This window comes from Marmota flaviventris, chromosome 14 (assembly GCF_047511675.1).
Source record: "Marmota flaviventris isolate mMarFla1 chromosome 14, mMarFla1.hap1, whole genome shotgun sequence".
NCBI classification, from domain to species: domain Eukaryota; kingdom Metazoa; phylum Chordata; class Mammalia; order Rodentia; family Sciuridae; genus Marmota; species Marmota flaviventris.
In genome coordinates, this window is record NC_092511.1 from 31,258,707 (window position 1) to 31,274,497 (window position 15,791).

At 39.8% G+C, this 15,791-nt stretch overlaps 1 protein-coding gene across 1 annotated transcript in view; it reads left to right on the plus strand.

Moving 5' to 3' along the window:
- Tmem178a (transmembrane protein 178A) overlaps positions 1-15,368 on the plus strand; it is a 59,868-nt gene extending 44,500 nt beyond the window's left edge. The window contains exons 2-4 of the mRNA XM_027934608.2: positions 1,775-1,888; positions 5,119-5,256; positions 15,127-15,368. Of these exons, the coding sequence (XP_027790409.1) occupies positions 1,775-1,888; positions 5,119-5,256; positions 15,127-15,368 (494 nt within the window). The remainder of the gene's footprint in view (positions 1-1,774; positions 1,889-5,118; positions 5,257-15,126) is intronic.
- Positions 15,369-15,791: the final 423 nt, after the last annotated feature.

The window sequence follows — 15,791 nt, forward strand, 5'->3', positions numbered from 1 at the left end:
TGAAGTCTCTGATTAGCTTAGTGTTCAGGTAATAGTTGGACAGAAATGTCCTTCAATACCTGGAACCATTGTTAAGTCTCCAAGTTTCTGGCAACAGAGTGGGTGTGTTTGTTGGGGCTCATCTTCGATTCTACTTTAGCCTTTCATTTTGTGTTTGTGTGGAGCTTTAAGATCAGCCTACAGATGACTATCAAATGGAATGATAGTTTTGAATAATAGAAATGCAAGCTATTATCACATTGTGGTCCTTTAACTGCCTTTATTCCTACACCAGATTATTTGCTCTTTGCAAGCACAGGTACTTATAAACATCTAACTTATATATAAACACCTAACGTATATGCCTTAGACCTTACAATCACGACCAAGGGGCTCATGTTAAAAAGAAAAAGAAAAGAACCTTGAGATTTTGGTGTCTCTGTGGTTTCATGAGGGAAAATAGCTTCCAAAAATCAGTGATATTTTGGGGTAGTATTTCTTAAATTGAGATTCAAGGACTACCTGCCTCAGTACTCAGAATTACATAGGATATTTGTTAAACTTCAGGTTCCTGGCTCCATTTCAAATCTTTTGACTTAGATTATCTAAGGTAGAATCTGGGAATTTGCATTTTTAACACGTCAGGTGATTCTTATGCACATTAATATCTGAGAAACTCCTTAGGGAAGATAATCCTGTAGGTGTGTTCACAGGAAGGACTGACTAGCTTATGATATGAACCATGCTTAAATATTAATCTTCTCCTTTCGATGTCTGTTTTTTTTTAAATTTCACTTTACTTTTATGCTTCCTCAAATTCCATCAATTAGAGATTTATTTGCATCTATGAGGACACTTCTGAACTACTGTCAGGGTTAAAGGACTAACATTTACTCAAACCTTTATAAAAATTAGTTTAGTGAGATTGTGTTTAACCAAACAACTGGCCAAAATAACTTACAATGAAAGAAGGAAGTTTCAATTGTTCTTTAATTTTAAGAGAAGGTAGGTATTTTTCATGGGATTCAGAAGCATTTAGAAGAATAAGACTGTGTTCATTTATGCAATAAAAGCAGAGGAGAGGGTACAAGATCAACCAGTGAGTGCCCTTGCCCATATCAAAATGTTGTGCCTAGGGCTAGCCATGCAACCAGAAGAAGCAGGAAAAATAATTATTTTCCTTTTCCTTTCCACTTTCAGTATTACCCTTTCACTCAAGATCCATAACTCAAGCCAATAACATTTGTATTAAAGAATGACATTAGCTGAGTGAGGGTTACATGGGCTTTTGTCTGACGATAGAGTCACCACATAAACCAGCATGTAGAAGTTGTCTTAATGGAAAAATGCTTTCTGATTTCCAAATTATACACTTCCTAATGAACTTTTCTATATAACCTATTTGAAAGTTTGAGATTGGGTCAAATTCAGACATGTAATTTATGTGTTAATTTAAAATTCTGGAACTGATTATTCCTGGCCATCCGTAAACTTTTAGGCCGTTTCTTTTTGGGTAGTTTAATGTTTAGGTCGTACAAACTTGGAATGGAAAACCATTTAGGGTAATACATAGATCCTTGTAAAATTTAATACTTTAAAAAATGAAACGTGAGTTAAGAATTATTTCATGGTTTAGGTTTTTACTGTTCTGACATGCCTCTGTTAATGAGAATCATCAAGATTCCTATCCCCTCTTCCATTCAACCAAGTTTAGGATAAATTATTCTGCCTTAGGTCTCCAGAATTCTATTACAAATGAATAGACTAGTAAATCGCATTTCTTTTTTCCTTCAAGGTATTGCACAGCGGTGTACAGCTATCAAGTACCACTTTTCTCAGCCAATCCGCTTACGAAACATTCCTTTCAATTTAACCAAGACAATACAGCAAGATGAATGGCACCTGCTTCGTAAGTATTTCTGGGAAAGAGAGAAGAATTGGTGTCTTTCTGAACAAAATCTCTTTTCCCGCTCCACACACCTCTCAGATTTGGACTGAAATATAGTATTTATCCCATATGTGCCTCTGGACCCCATGGGATTTGGTCAGAGGCTCTGAGCATCTTTTCACTATGCTGTGGGTTCGGCTTGTTTATAAGCCAGATGTGTGAAAATCAAGTATGAGGCTCTGTGAAACAGTGTAGCCTGTGCTTCTCTGTCTTGGCGGCATCTGTATATACCAGATGACTGAATATTTTCTTAACCAAGTCATAGGGTATAAGGACCTGCCTTTCCACTTGTCTAACAAACCAAGAAGATGATACTTTCTATGCTTTTATATTTGCTTTGTTTATATACAATATGTATTTTAGCTACTGTGTTTATCTCAAACCTTTGTATTTCTGCTAAAATATCTTTATGAATGTATGTCATAATTTTCTCAGTGGGTGTCTGTTACCTCTGTATCTCAATGGAAGGAAAAGCTCTTTTTCACTGTTGGGGAAATGTGAAACTCTACAAAGGACCATGCAATGTGAAACTAAGGAGGGCTGATATTTTTGTGGAAATTATTGACTCAAACTGTCTGGTGATAGATAGCTCCTGAAAACAAAACATTACATTGAATTATTTTCAATGTGTTCCCAAATTAGAGGTTGACATTGTCATTTTTCTAGTGAAATAAGCAACAAGGACTGCAACTACTTTGGTAGTGAGAGCCTCTGCAGAAGTCCAAGCAGGGTCTCATTCTGTATGTAAACAGCTCTGCAGAGCTAAAGACCCTTGGATCTCAAACATATATGTGTTAGCTTTTCGTTGCTGTGACAAATAACCGAGAAAAACAACTTGGAGAGGAAAGATTTATTTTGGCTCACGGTTTCAGATGTTTCAGTCCATGGTTGACTGGCTCCAAGGCAGAAATATCAGGGCAAAAGGGCATAGCAAAGTAAAGTTGCTCTGCTTATGGCAGTCAGGAAGCAGAGCAAGAGGAAGGAGCCAAGGATATGATAGAGTCCCCAAGGGCGTATCCCTGAGTGACCTACTTCCTCCATCCATGCCCCACCTGCCTACAGTTTGTAACACCTCCTGATAGTACATTCAGCTATCAATGGATTAATTCACTGATGAGGCCAGAGTACTCATGATTCAGCCACTCCCTCAAAGCTCCATCTTTGAACATCACTGCTTTGGGACCAAGCCTTCAACACATGAGCTTTTGGGGATGTTCCAGATCCCAATTACAGCAACATACATGGAAACTCTAATTGCCACATTATATTATTGGTATAATACATAATATTGTGAATGCAAACTTTAAAACTTGGAAAAATCTCTGGATAAAATGTGACTTATTTCTTAATAACATGACTTCTTGAAAGTTCTTTCTTGCTGGCAAATTTTAGCTACCACTTCTCAATAGATCCAAGTCAGAGTCATACCTAAGTGTTATTAATTCTTTATGAGCATGTTTGGAGTTCTTCATATTAATTATCTGTCCATATGAGCCTCATAGTTACTGGCTTTGGTCAGGTCAGAAAAGATCATTAGAGGAACCTGAAAAAGAACCTTATCTCTTCACTGTGAACCCAGTTATGGCCCAACAAAGCAATATTTTACGGCTCTTTTAATTTTGGGGGAGGTTCTCATAGAAAGATGCTTTTCACAATCTCATGCATGGCTCTTTCTAAGAAAATCACCTTGGTAATCTGTACTACATTTGCTGGATAAGGTTAACATGTCTGGTACTAATGCAAATCCCATGTGGATTATATCTGAACTTTGTGTCTTTTAATAATCTTGGAAGATAGAACTATCACTCAAACCACAGGGAATTTGAGAGGTTGTAAGATAATAGTGGCTGAACTACTATCACAGTTCTCTAGTTCAGATATGAATCTCTCCAAACTCCTTTTATCCATAACATTTAACTCAGCATCTTTAAATTACCACTCCTCCTGACCCCTTGCTCTACCTCCTTTTCTAGGTAGACACCCTGTTTTTACTTGGATGCTCTGAGCTGGAAATGGAGAATCCCTTTTAAGAAGAAGGCTGGTCTGTGTGTGGCTAAGATGCTAAGAGCAAGGCTGGAGGCTACTCTAATTTATCCTCCATGTAGCACCTCTAAAATACCAGGAGCTGCAGACAGATAGCAAGGTGGCAGCTGCTCAGGCTGTTTCACATGAGCAGAGAAGCCCACACTTCCAACAGTGTGGTGTGCTGTGCATCTTGTCTTGGTTCCATATGCCCCTGAGTGTTCATGGTCCTTATTATTTTGCCCTCTGTTTTCTAGCCCTAGGGCAGCAGATGTATGGTTGGAATCTGTTATAAGAAGCATTTAGCATTTGACAGCAAAATTTTAAAGTTAGCTTTGTTAGGAAAACAAACTTAAAAGGAAGGAAGGAAATAGTATGAAAAAGTAAAATAGCCCAAAGGTGAACACTCTTGAGTGCTGTGTTACTTTAGTAATAGGAGGGAACATGGGTCTGGATAGATGTCACCATTAAGCCTGACTGTTGGGTATCCAGTAGAGACTTGACCCATGGGAACAGTTTCTCCTTCACCTGGATAAATGGGTGCTTGGCTTCTGGGACCTGTACCTTAGGAGAGAGGGTGTTTATGAGTAGATACCTCCTGTACGCACTTTGAGCCATTATTTAATTCCCCACCATTGACTTCACTTTCTCAAATCCTTTTCTAAAATAGGCAGGTGTAAATGAAACGTAAATGTAAATGAAAAGCAGAGGAATCTTCGCCCTTGACACTCAGACAAAACCTTATTTCACTGTAGTTCTTTGTTTAGGCTCCTCCACCAATGACAGATTCATTACAGCCACTAATTAACCTTCATTTGTATTGCTCTTTTAGGGCTAATAAAGGGAGTTCTCAACCTTGCCTCACCCTCAGTTTGCTAAGTCCCTTGTTCTCTGCTACTCTACTGACCTTGGGGTTGCCCTCTGGTGTACTGTGTACTTGGATGGATTTCTCTGTGCACTTGGAGGGATAGACTCTGCCCCTCCGTTGGTTATACTGCATCTAGCCTCTATGGACAGACACCTGGGAAGAGAATTCCCCAAACCATTTCCCTCCAGCCCAAAGCCTGTCTGTGTAACTGAGTAGTTGTCACATAGTATACAAAACTCTGTTCTCTTTTCATTTACTTTCCTGAGTCGTCTGATTTTGATTATCTCTGTTTTGAGATTAGACTTAAGAAGAATCACTGCTGGCTTCCTGGGCATGGCCGTAGCTGTCCTGCTGTGTGGCTGCATCGTGGCCACCGTCAGCTTCTTCTGGGAGGAAAGCCTGACCCAGCATGTGGCCGGACTCCTGTTCCTCATGACAGGTATGCTGCACACCTCAGGCTGCCTCTCCCAGCCAAGGTGAACGCTGTTCCTGTATGCAGCAAGCTTCACTTTGGTACATCTCCATGAATTTTATTTTAATTTGTGAGAAGAGCAACCAGAAGGTCATTTGGCTTTGGAGGGAAGTACAGAATTTAAAGAAAACAAAATGCAGCTGTGAGTTCTGCATTGTGACCTGTTAGCAGGTGAGATGGAAGTGTCCTGGGTTCATTCTCCATGTGAGCCAGGTCTGTTTTTTTCTGTCTCATGCTTTCAGACCATGCACCAAACAAAGCCTGGTCTGGACTCTTGGCAGAGGCGGGCCACGGCTTCTTAGGAGCTTCCAAAGAGAGCAAGGGAGATAAAAAAAAGCACAGCTCATTTCTGGACTGAAAGTCCGCTCAAAGTACATGCCTCAGAGCAGGGACCTTGGCATCGATGTTGCAGACAAAGCGTTTGTTCATTTCCCTCCACAGATTTTTTTTTGAGGACTTTCTATGTGTCAGACACTCTCTGGGAACTAGAGATGTGATAAATAGGGCAAGGGCCTCTTTGTTTGTCTGTTTTGTGGGGACACATCAGCAACGGTTTATGATCCTGTTGAAAGCTGTGAAGTAAATGGACAGGGTAGAACAGGGGCTTGGGAAGGCCTCACTGCGTGGTGATTTCTGAAACTGGGAGAAGCAGCCAGTGGTTGGGAGTGTGCTGCAGGCCCAGGAAGCTTAGCACCCCACTCCAGGTAGGAATGTGCTTGTGTGTTTTCAGCCTCAGAGAGAAAACCAGCGTGGCTGGAGAGGACCAAAGGAAAGGAGGGAAAAGTGGGTATCACATCAGGCAGTGGCCAGATCTCTAGGGCTTTCTTGGTCATGGTGATGAGTTTGGATTTCAAGCTAAGGGTGATGGAAGCCACTAGAAGGATTTAAGCAGAGGAACTTGACTCAAAGCATGAGACTGGGAGGGGTATGTGTGGAGACATGGTCAGGGAGTTTTTGATTAACAAGTGAAGGATATTTTTGTCTAAAAATGGCCAGGCGTTGAGTTGATGGCTAACACAAGCTGAAGGTGGTGGCAGGGAAGAAGTCTTTCTTCCTACCCTTCATAAAAAATTATTGTGTTAATGATGAGTGAATCATTAGAGTGGGGTGCTAAGCTTCCTGGGCCTGCAGCACACTCCCAACCACTGGCTGCTTCTCACAGTTTAACTCAGAAATTAAGTTCCTCCAGGTGTACCCAGCATCAGAACTAATGCCACCTTAGATGGCCATGTTCAATAAGCTTATTTCCACTTCCCTGGAGAATTGTTACTCAGGTGACCATGATGAAGTTTTTTAGGATTTCTCACTATAATTGGTCATTTTCTAAGCCTGTCCTCCAGGGCTTACAGCATTTTCTGTCTGTCTGTCTGTGTGTCACACACATGGGTGATGCTTTGCTTTCTAGCTTGCTGGCCCTGGGCCCTTCCTTCAACTCCTATCTGCCTGATTCCTAGCATCCTGATAAACTATTCAGAAATCCCATGGACCCTGCATAGTTCTGAGCAAAAACTCAAATTAACTTTCCATATTTTGGTGAATATACAGTGGCACCAGGAACCTTACCCAAGTTCCTGACATTTTGGAAGAGGATTTGAACTCTGAGGTCAGCCACTGGGTGCCTGCTCAAGGGATGTGTTTAAAATCCAAATTGTAGAGTGAGCAGGACAGAGCAGCTTAGAAAAGAGACCAGAGGATTCCTTTTAGTCTTTGCTGGGGCTTAGTGATCATTAAAAATTTCCCTCACTTCCCACCTCATTATCAGTGCCTCCCCCCACTTTTTTCTTTAAGTATATATCCAATAAGTGCAGATTTTCCCCCCTCCCCCAAAAGGCACCACATCACAATCCTTTATCAGGAAAAAGAGGCTCTCTAGACTTGACAAAAGCCTCATTAGGATTATTTTTTAAAGGACACTGTTAATATGCAATAGTACTTGAATAATTTAGGATGCTTTTAGCATATAAAGCAATTGTTAGCATTAAAATAAATCATGAGGCCATGAAACTCAGGCCCAGTGAGTGTGCTCTGGGAGTCCTGGGGAGGTTGGTCTAGTTTTAAGAAAAGGAAGGTGGATGTTTAGTGTTGATTGGGCACAGGAGAAAGCCTGGCATTTCCTGGGTTCTGTATTCATCTGTGCCTTGCTGTGGGATTTAGAGAGGTTTGTCTTGTTATTAAAATAATGCCTTGAAATTTTCTTTAAAACAACTGAGGTAGCTATGTTCTTCCACTGCTTGAGATAAATTAGCTATAGAACCTTCACATGCAGTAACAGGGAATGAGAGCAAATAAGGGTTAAAAATTGATTTTAATTAAGCAGACTGTCTTCAGCAGCTCTTGACAACAGCCCTCCCACAGATTTTTGATGCTAAACTTAGCCTCTTCGAATGCACTGGCATCTTCATTCTCTGCCTGAACTTATTAGCCAAACCTTCAATGGAGAACATCAATGATGTGACAGTCTGAGCCTGTGAAAATAGAAACTATTGAACAGTCTTCCTCCTTTTGCCTTGTTTTATGCAGACAGGTCTTGATTACCCGTATGAGGAGCAGCAATGCCATTACTCACATCTGGGAGCCAGGTTGCGACCCCTTTCTTTTTGCTGGGACCTGTGAGGGTTACTTGAGCAAGACAGGGCAGACCCCACATCCCCTAAGGGCCTTGAATTTAGACTTTTGATGTCACGTGCTCTGAGGCTACACACTGACACAGAGGCACACTCAGAGGATTGAGGCAATCAATTCTTCTGCCTAGTACAATGGCGTACTACTCTGAGTGTGCTGAGAATGGATAATTTCCATCCACATTAAAGGATGCATTCTATGAGATTGCTGTAGTAATACTGTTTGTAATTATTATGATTTAAATTATAAATATCTTAAAGGGTTACTTTATTTAATGCTAACCTTTTAAAATATAATTTTTATATTTCTGTTATATTTTAAATATCCCTTAATACACTGGGAGTCTCAAAAATTGGAGCTTGGACCTCCCTTGATGGGGGTCTCCCTGCCCACTGAATGCATTCTCCTTCACAGGCTGTGCCCTGAGTGGTCACTGCCGTTTTGAAAAAGCACACTCAGCATATAACACTCCCATCCTTGTAGCAGATAAAGAGGAGACAGTGCTCAGCAGGCACCATTCAAATGTCAGGGGCAGTTAACATCCACCCGGAGTTGCCCATTCCTTTGCTTTAATGCAGACAAATGAAAAGACTCTGCTGTAGTAGGATGTGGTCTGTGTCTGTGTAGTAGGTGTATGAAATTATCTAGGCCATCCATCAATTAGGATCTGAAACTACAGGTCCACAGGGTTTTATCTGAAACCCTTGGGGCTAGGTTGTGTTTTGTAACTTGATTTTGAAAATTTTATTTTAGAAAGGTAATATGGTACATGTATCCAATATTATCTAACACTCTCAGCAAGGTCTGGGGTAGCATCTTGAAATGAAATACATTGACATTTCTACAGCAAAACTTATGAATATTCACACTAAGCAGGATCAATAAGGACAATAATAGATTATGTTAGAGAAGTTCAGGCTTTACCACTAAAAGAACTTGCTATAATCTTTTAGAAAAAGATTGTTCTCCTCCCCCTCGCCCTTTACAGATTGTAGATCTGTTTTTATTTTTACTTACTATTTCCTTGATTTTTAAAGTTTTGGTCTGTCTCTGTTATCCCTGCCCAGTCATTTAGTTAAGACACTGTAGGCCTGACAGTTTGAGTAATCTATGTGAAAAGTAACAGGAGGCATTTTTTGCTGGAAGGGCAAAAAGACCAGAATGATGGGCAGGTCATAGTTTGGTGGGGGAGGCAATCAATGTTTATGCCTTTGGGTGTTGTAGTTAGGTTATTTATCAAGCAAGCTAACCACTGTGAAGCGGCTTCTACTCCTTTCAACCTTTTAAGCACATCAAAGGAGGGAGGTTAAAAGAATGGGCCGAGTTGCCCTAATTACATCTTACCAGCTGGCCACAGGCACCAGGAAGATTTTAGGGTAGGGCATTAGGTTGATGATCTGGGAGAGTAGCATAAATTCACTGCTGTCCTGATCTGAAAATATCCCTTCTAGCCCTGCAATTGTGTAATATTGCATCTTCTAATTAAGAATATTGGCAGAAAAACTTTTAATATTTTATAAGAACAGTAGATGCATATAGGGCTTGTCAGGGAACAGTAATTATTCACTCTTTTGAAGATACTACCAGTGATAGCCAGGAGCAAGCCCAGGACTGGAGAACCTCTCTTTCCTGGGGCCACCAGCTAGCTGAAAAAGTATCAGCTGTCAGGGGAGAAGAGGAAGGGGGAGGGTGAGAGAATGAAGGAGAGGTGGCTTCGTTCCCGTGGATCTTCAAGATGGACCCTTAGATTCCGAAAGTTTTGCATGCCAGAGTTTCTTATTTGTCCTTTAGCATCCCCATTTACATCTCTTTCATTAATTAGATTGCTGTTGATGGCAATGCAGTATTACCGCAAATAACTTGGTACATAGGTAAGTCCTACACTGGGTAATTTGGGATGACCAGGCTGTTAAGTTGGTAGAAACTCACTGTATGGCAGAATTAAGTTTTGTTCAGCAGGTTTCCTTCACCCCATGCGCTCAGCTCTGTCAGGCATGTGTGGAAGTCAAAGAAGTCTCTCTTACCTATGCCTGAGAAGTAAGATGGAAAGTGGAATGGAAGGAACACTTCAGTTCCTAACCACATGGGTGTCCAACAAAATATGGCTGAGACCGGCAAGAACTGGTTAAACTAAGTTACCTCTAACATAATTAGAAGTATGGCTGGGAACAATTGTTGACTAACTGGTGAACCAACCCTTAAAATAGTACAGTCTTACTAAGACCAACAAAAGAGATTGAAGTCTACATCATTCACCGGTTGCGTGTACATATTGTTATGGGTTGAATTTTATATCTCCCAATTCTGTGTTAAAGCCTTAATCCCCAGAACCTCAGAATGTGACCTTATTTGAAAAACTAAATTCAATTAGGTCGTTAGGGTAGGTCCTGCCCGGGTGCAACTCCTGTCCTTAAAAAAGAAGAAATTTGGACACAGTTACAAAGGGGACAACATGCGAAGACACACAGAGAAGATGGCCATCTACAAGGCAAGGAGAGAGATCTCAAAAGCAACCAGTCCTGCCTGCTGATGCACTGATCTCAGGTTCATAATCCTCTTAAGTCACCCAGTCTGTGGTGCTTTGCTATGCCAGCCCCAGCAAACTCATATACATGAATTTTGGAAGATGTGCTTATGGAACTTAAAATGGAATTCATGGTATAAAAGTTAACCTAAACTATCAATCCAGCTACAATAAGCATACTTTCATTATTTAAAACAATGTTTTTTTTTTCTCGGTGTCTTCGAATTTAGAAGGATTTTAAAAATTTGTTCTAATTAGTTATACATGACAGCAGAATACATTTTGACACATTGTGCACTAATGGAGCACAACTTCTCATTCTTCTGCCTGTACATGTTGCATAGTCCCATTGGTTATGCAATCATACATGTGTATAAGGTAATAACATCCGTCTCATTCCACCATCCTTCCCACCCACACATCCCTTCCCTTCTCTCACTCCTCTCTGCCTCATCCAAAGTTCCTCCATTCTTCTCTAACCACCTTCCCCATTATGGATCAGAGAAAACATTCAGCCTTTGTTTTTTGGGGGGATTGGCTTGTTTTGCTTAGCATTATATTCTCCATACTACAGTGACACAGCCACGTCTATGTTTATAGCAACTCAATTCACAATAGCTAAACCATGGATCCAACCTAGATACCCTTCAACAGGTGAATGGATATAGACAGATTTTTTTTTTAAGTATCTTGAATGGGGCAAGCTTCTTTTACAAAAGCTTATTGGAAAAGTTGGAAACAATGCTTTGTCTCCTCTCAGGACATTTCCTTATAATACTCCCAAATAGCCCAGCCCAGCCCACAAACAATAGCTCTGAGAGCTAGGTATTTGCAAATTTCCTTGAGATTTGTAAGTCCGAAAGGAGAATCTTTTCTTGTTCATCTGTCCTTACTTTCATCTTACCCCAAACAGCTTCTCCTTGAAAGGAAAAAAGATATTATGGAAGGTCAGCAGCCTGTGAAGGCATTTATGGAGAGAGGGTAGGGAAGAAAGGGGTATATTAGTGGGCCAATAGACCTGATTTCCACTCTTTGTTCAGTGAATCAAGGCAACAGGAAATAAAGTAAGTTTTCATCAAAGTTTGCTGAGTGTCTATTAAAAAGGACCCAAGTGGCACAAAAAATATAATATTACATGTAAAATAAATACAAATCAGTAAAAGGAATAGGACAAGGGGACAACCAGATTTGCAAAGTAGATTAGCTTTCTGTCACTATGACAAAATAACCTGAGAAAATCAACTTAAAGGAGGAAGAGTTTGTTTTGGCTCATGGTTTCAGAAGTTTCAAACTATTGTTTGTTGGTCCTGGCTTTGGGCCTGAGATAAGACAGAGCCTCATGGCAGAGAAAGCATGTGGAGCAAAGCTGCTTACCTCATGGTGGCAAAGAGAGAAGAAGGGGCTGGGGTCCTAATATCCCCTTCAGGGCAAGCTCCCAAAGACCACACCCCCAAAGACCTATTTTCTAACACTAGGCACCACCTCCTAAAGGTTCCATGACCTCCTACTAGTGCCTCAAGCTGGGAACTGAGCCTTCAGCATGTGGCCTTTGGGGGATGTTTATCCAAACCATAACATGAAGCAAGATAGATCCAAGAGTAAAAGTAGAAGCCAAAAGCATGCCAAGAAATCCCACGCTTTTACTTATGGGGGCAACAGATTTAGCTTCAAGGAGCTTCAGCTTTCTGGAAGCTTGAGCAAAGATTTTCTGTTAGTGACATCATTCAGTGTCCTCGGAGTAAGCACACACCAAGTGCCTAGGCAGAACACCGCCATCCATAATATTGAAGACAGATAGAAATCTTTGCCCTGGCTAAGTCCTCAAAGTAGATTATTTCCTATGTGGCCTTTTCTATTCAATATGAACCCTTGATGTAATAATAAAATTTATTCCACCAATAGCAATTTTGGGGAGCTGATAGGGGAAGGGAACTAATGGAAATTCCTTTTCAGTATAAAATTGAAGAGTACATACAGAAGGAAAAATACACAGGGCACTCCATTTTTTATTTGGTTACATAAAACTGAGGGCTAGATTCACTAAGAAGTTTTAGAAAAATGTATTTTTCCACGTCTTCTATTTGGCTAGCAGAATTGTAGAAATTTGACATCATAAGTGCTTCAGTTACCAAGTCCCCCATTTTTTTTTCCCTAGATGAAGACACGGAGACTCAGAGAGATTAGGTAATTTCAGGGTCACACAATGAATAGTAGTAGAGCCAGGGAACAGAATACATTATTTCTTATATCCCAACTCCATGCTTGCACACATCAAAGGATGCTTAAAAGTCTGTTTGAACTCAAAGCTATCAGAGGTCATAAAACCGTGGTATTTGTAAAAAGAAAAAAAAAAAAGAAAATGTTTGTTGTTAGGCATTCAGCTGTGTGTAGACAGCTAAATGCAAAATTGAGGGTTTTTTTTCCCCCTGAAAATAGGTTATTGTTCTATTATTATATTTTACCTGTTGCTACTCCGGAGATCAATTTTCCCCCACTAATGGCCTTGTTCTATTACTAGCATTCATTAAAAGGGACTTGTTATACATAAACATTGTCTTTTTTATTTTTGGTGCCAGTAAAAATAAAAACATTCCCAGAGATGTCAGAACATTTGCTCTTCATAAGGTCTGGAGAAAGCAATGGAATATTCTTTTTTTTAAAAATAAGATATTCCTTTATGAAAGAATTATTTCCATCTAGTTCTTTCTTCTGGAGAACTCAAAATGATGGGTCTGCTGTGAAAAAAAAAATGGAGCCAGAAGAAAAAAAGATGAGATTTTGCTCTTTTAGAAAAATGAAATCACTTTAGAGTTCAAAAACAGAATTAGGCAAAGAGTAGAAAATATCAAATTATCTCAGATCAAGTATCCTTGTAATTTAGAATATTTTTCTAAGTGCACATTTGGAAAAAAGATTCAGGCAATATATCTTTACATGATTTGAATAGAATTAGAGTTATAACACTTTAAAAAATGGCATTAAGTGATTTTTATTTCCTTCAAATTGCTACTTACTCTGAGTTTGTGTTTTTGTTTTTTCTTCTAGTGTTTTCCATCTTCAAAGCTGTATATTAAAGGGAGGGGTGGTGATTCTGCTTCTTGTAACTCTCTCTTTTCAGTCCTAAAATCTGTTGGTTTCTAGTGCTGCCTGTATGCCTAAAGGTACCAAAGCAATTTCCCAGCAAGTAGGTGTGGTCTCCATTGAACACAGGGATAAACCAGAATATGATGAAAAGATGTGTAGGACCCAGAACAGACCAACAGAACTGGTATTTTACAAATACCACGGTTTTATGACCTCTGATAGCTTTGAGTTCAAACAGAATTTTAAGCATCCTTTGATGTGTGCAAGCATGGAGTTGGGATATAAGAAATAATGTATTCTGTTCCCTGGCTCTACTACTATTCATTGTGTGACCCTGAATACTCGACTGGGTGTCAGTTTCTGTTTTCATTCTCATCTCTAATGTATTGGCTGCTTGTTCTGATCCCCTACTTGTCCAAAAAGAATGTTGGTTGTGTCCCTTGCGGTGGAGTAGAAGCGTCTACATCCTTGGAACATCACTTGAGCACTGAAAATCCTATGGCTTGGGCTTTTGAAGCATTTGTATTGGTCTGGATTTTACTTTCTTGAAGGACAGTTATACTTACATGTATTGATATAAAAAAGTAAAATTTGATGTGTGTCTACTTATGTCCCTTAAATTGCTTACAGTTTGAATGGTTGAAAGTATATGATCTCTTTATCCAAATTACTAGACTTAATTTATATTATTAAAAAGCATTCATTCTTCATTTAGGAAATTTGTTTGATGCCCTAGTATGTGCCAAAATCTGTACCTTAAAAAACAATCTGAGCTACTTGTAAGAATTTATTCAAATATTACTATAGGAGACATGATAAATTTTTATGATAATATTTATTGAGAAAGAAAGCAGACTGCATGTAATGATTGCCACCATATGAAAAAAAATTTCAAGTCAGGAATGGAGTAAAGGAACATGATATTTATTTTGTGTTAAGTTTGAGAAAGAGTATTTCTTTTCCTTAAAAGTTGGGGGCTGGGCATATAGCTCAGTTGGTAGAGTAGTTGCCTCACATGCACAAGGTCCAGGGTTCAATCCCCAGCACCACAAACAAAAAAAATAGAATTTTTATTAAATTGTTTGTTTGTTTGTTTAGTATGAGGGATTGAATCCAGGGGTGCTTAACCATTGAGCCACATCCTCAACCCATTTTTTGTGTATTTCATTTAGAGACAGGGCCTCACTGAGTTGCTAAGCTGGCTTTGAGCTTGCATTTCTCCTGTTTAAGCCTCCCAAGCTGCTGGGATTACAGGTGTGCACCTTCACGCCTAGTTTATTGAATTGTTTTTAAGAATAAAACCAAAAATAAATTTAAACATGCATAATCATCCACACCAAGTAATTCTGAATCATTGAAGTTATCAGAAGTTTCCTATCTTTTTCACCCTGGTATCTCTAGTCCCTAGTGTGGGGTCTGGCACATAGAAGTTTTGTCCTAGTCTGTTGAGTGAATTAATTCAAGTAAAAGAACAATAAATAAATCTTTATGAATTTGGAGTGGTTGCCTTATTGGTTGGTCCGATTTTCAGAAAGGCCTGCCTGGTGTTGGCCTGGTGGCAGGCAAAGCCGTAACTGATGGTTCTGTTCTCTTTGCTTTATTTATAGGGATATTTTGCACCATTTCCCTCTGCACGTATGCTGCCAGTATCTCTTACGATTTGAACCGGCTCCCGAAGCTCATTTATAGCCTACCTGATGATGTGGAACACGGCTACAGCTGGTCTATCTTTTGTGCCTGGTGCAGTTTAGGTTTTATTGTGGCAGCTGGAGGTCTCTGCATCGCTTATCCGTTTATTAGCCGGACCAAGATTGTACATCTAAAGTCTGGCAGGGACTCAACGGTATGACTGTCTGCGTTCAAGGCCCCTCCACGGTGTGGGCAACTCCTGGGGGAAGTGGAGCGGAGTTCACATCAGGATTCCAAGCACAAAAGCCGTCTTTTACATTCCAACCTGTTGCCTGCAGCCCTTTCTGGATGACTGATATAAAATCATGCAAAACCTCCCAACCTTTCTAAGGACAAGACTACTGTGGATTCAAGTGCTTTAATGACTATTTATGCTTTGAGAAGGAGTAGGAGAAGAGGAACTACATCGGAAAAAAAACTTTGTATGATTTCCATTTATTTCAGAAAGTTTGTATATAACAATTACCTGAGAGTCATTTCTATTTGCAAAAGGATTCGTAACAAAGCAAGTATAATTTTCTTGTCACTGTACAATGCTTGTTAAATTTTAATGCAGCATCTTCAGAACTTGTTCGAATGGTGT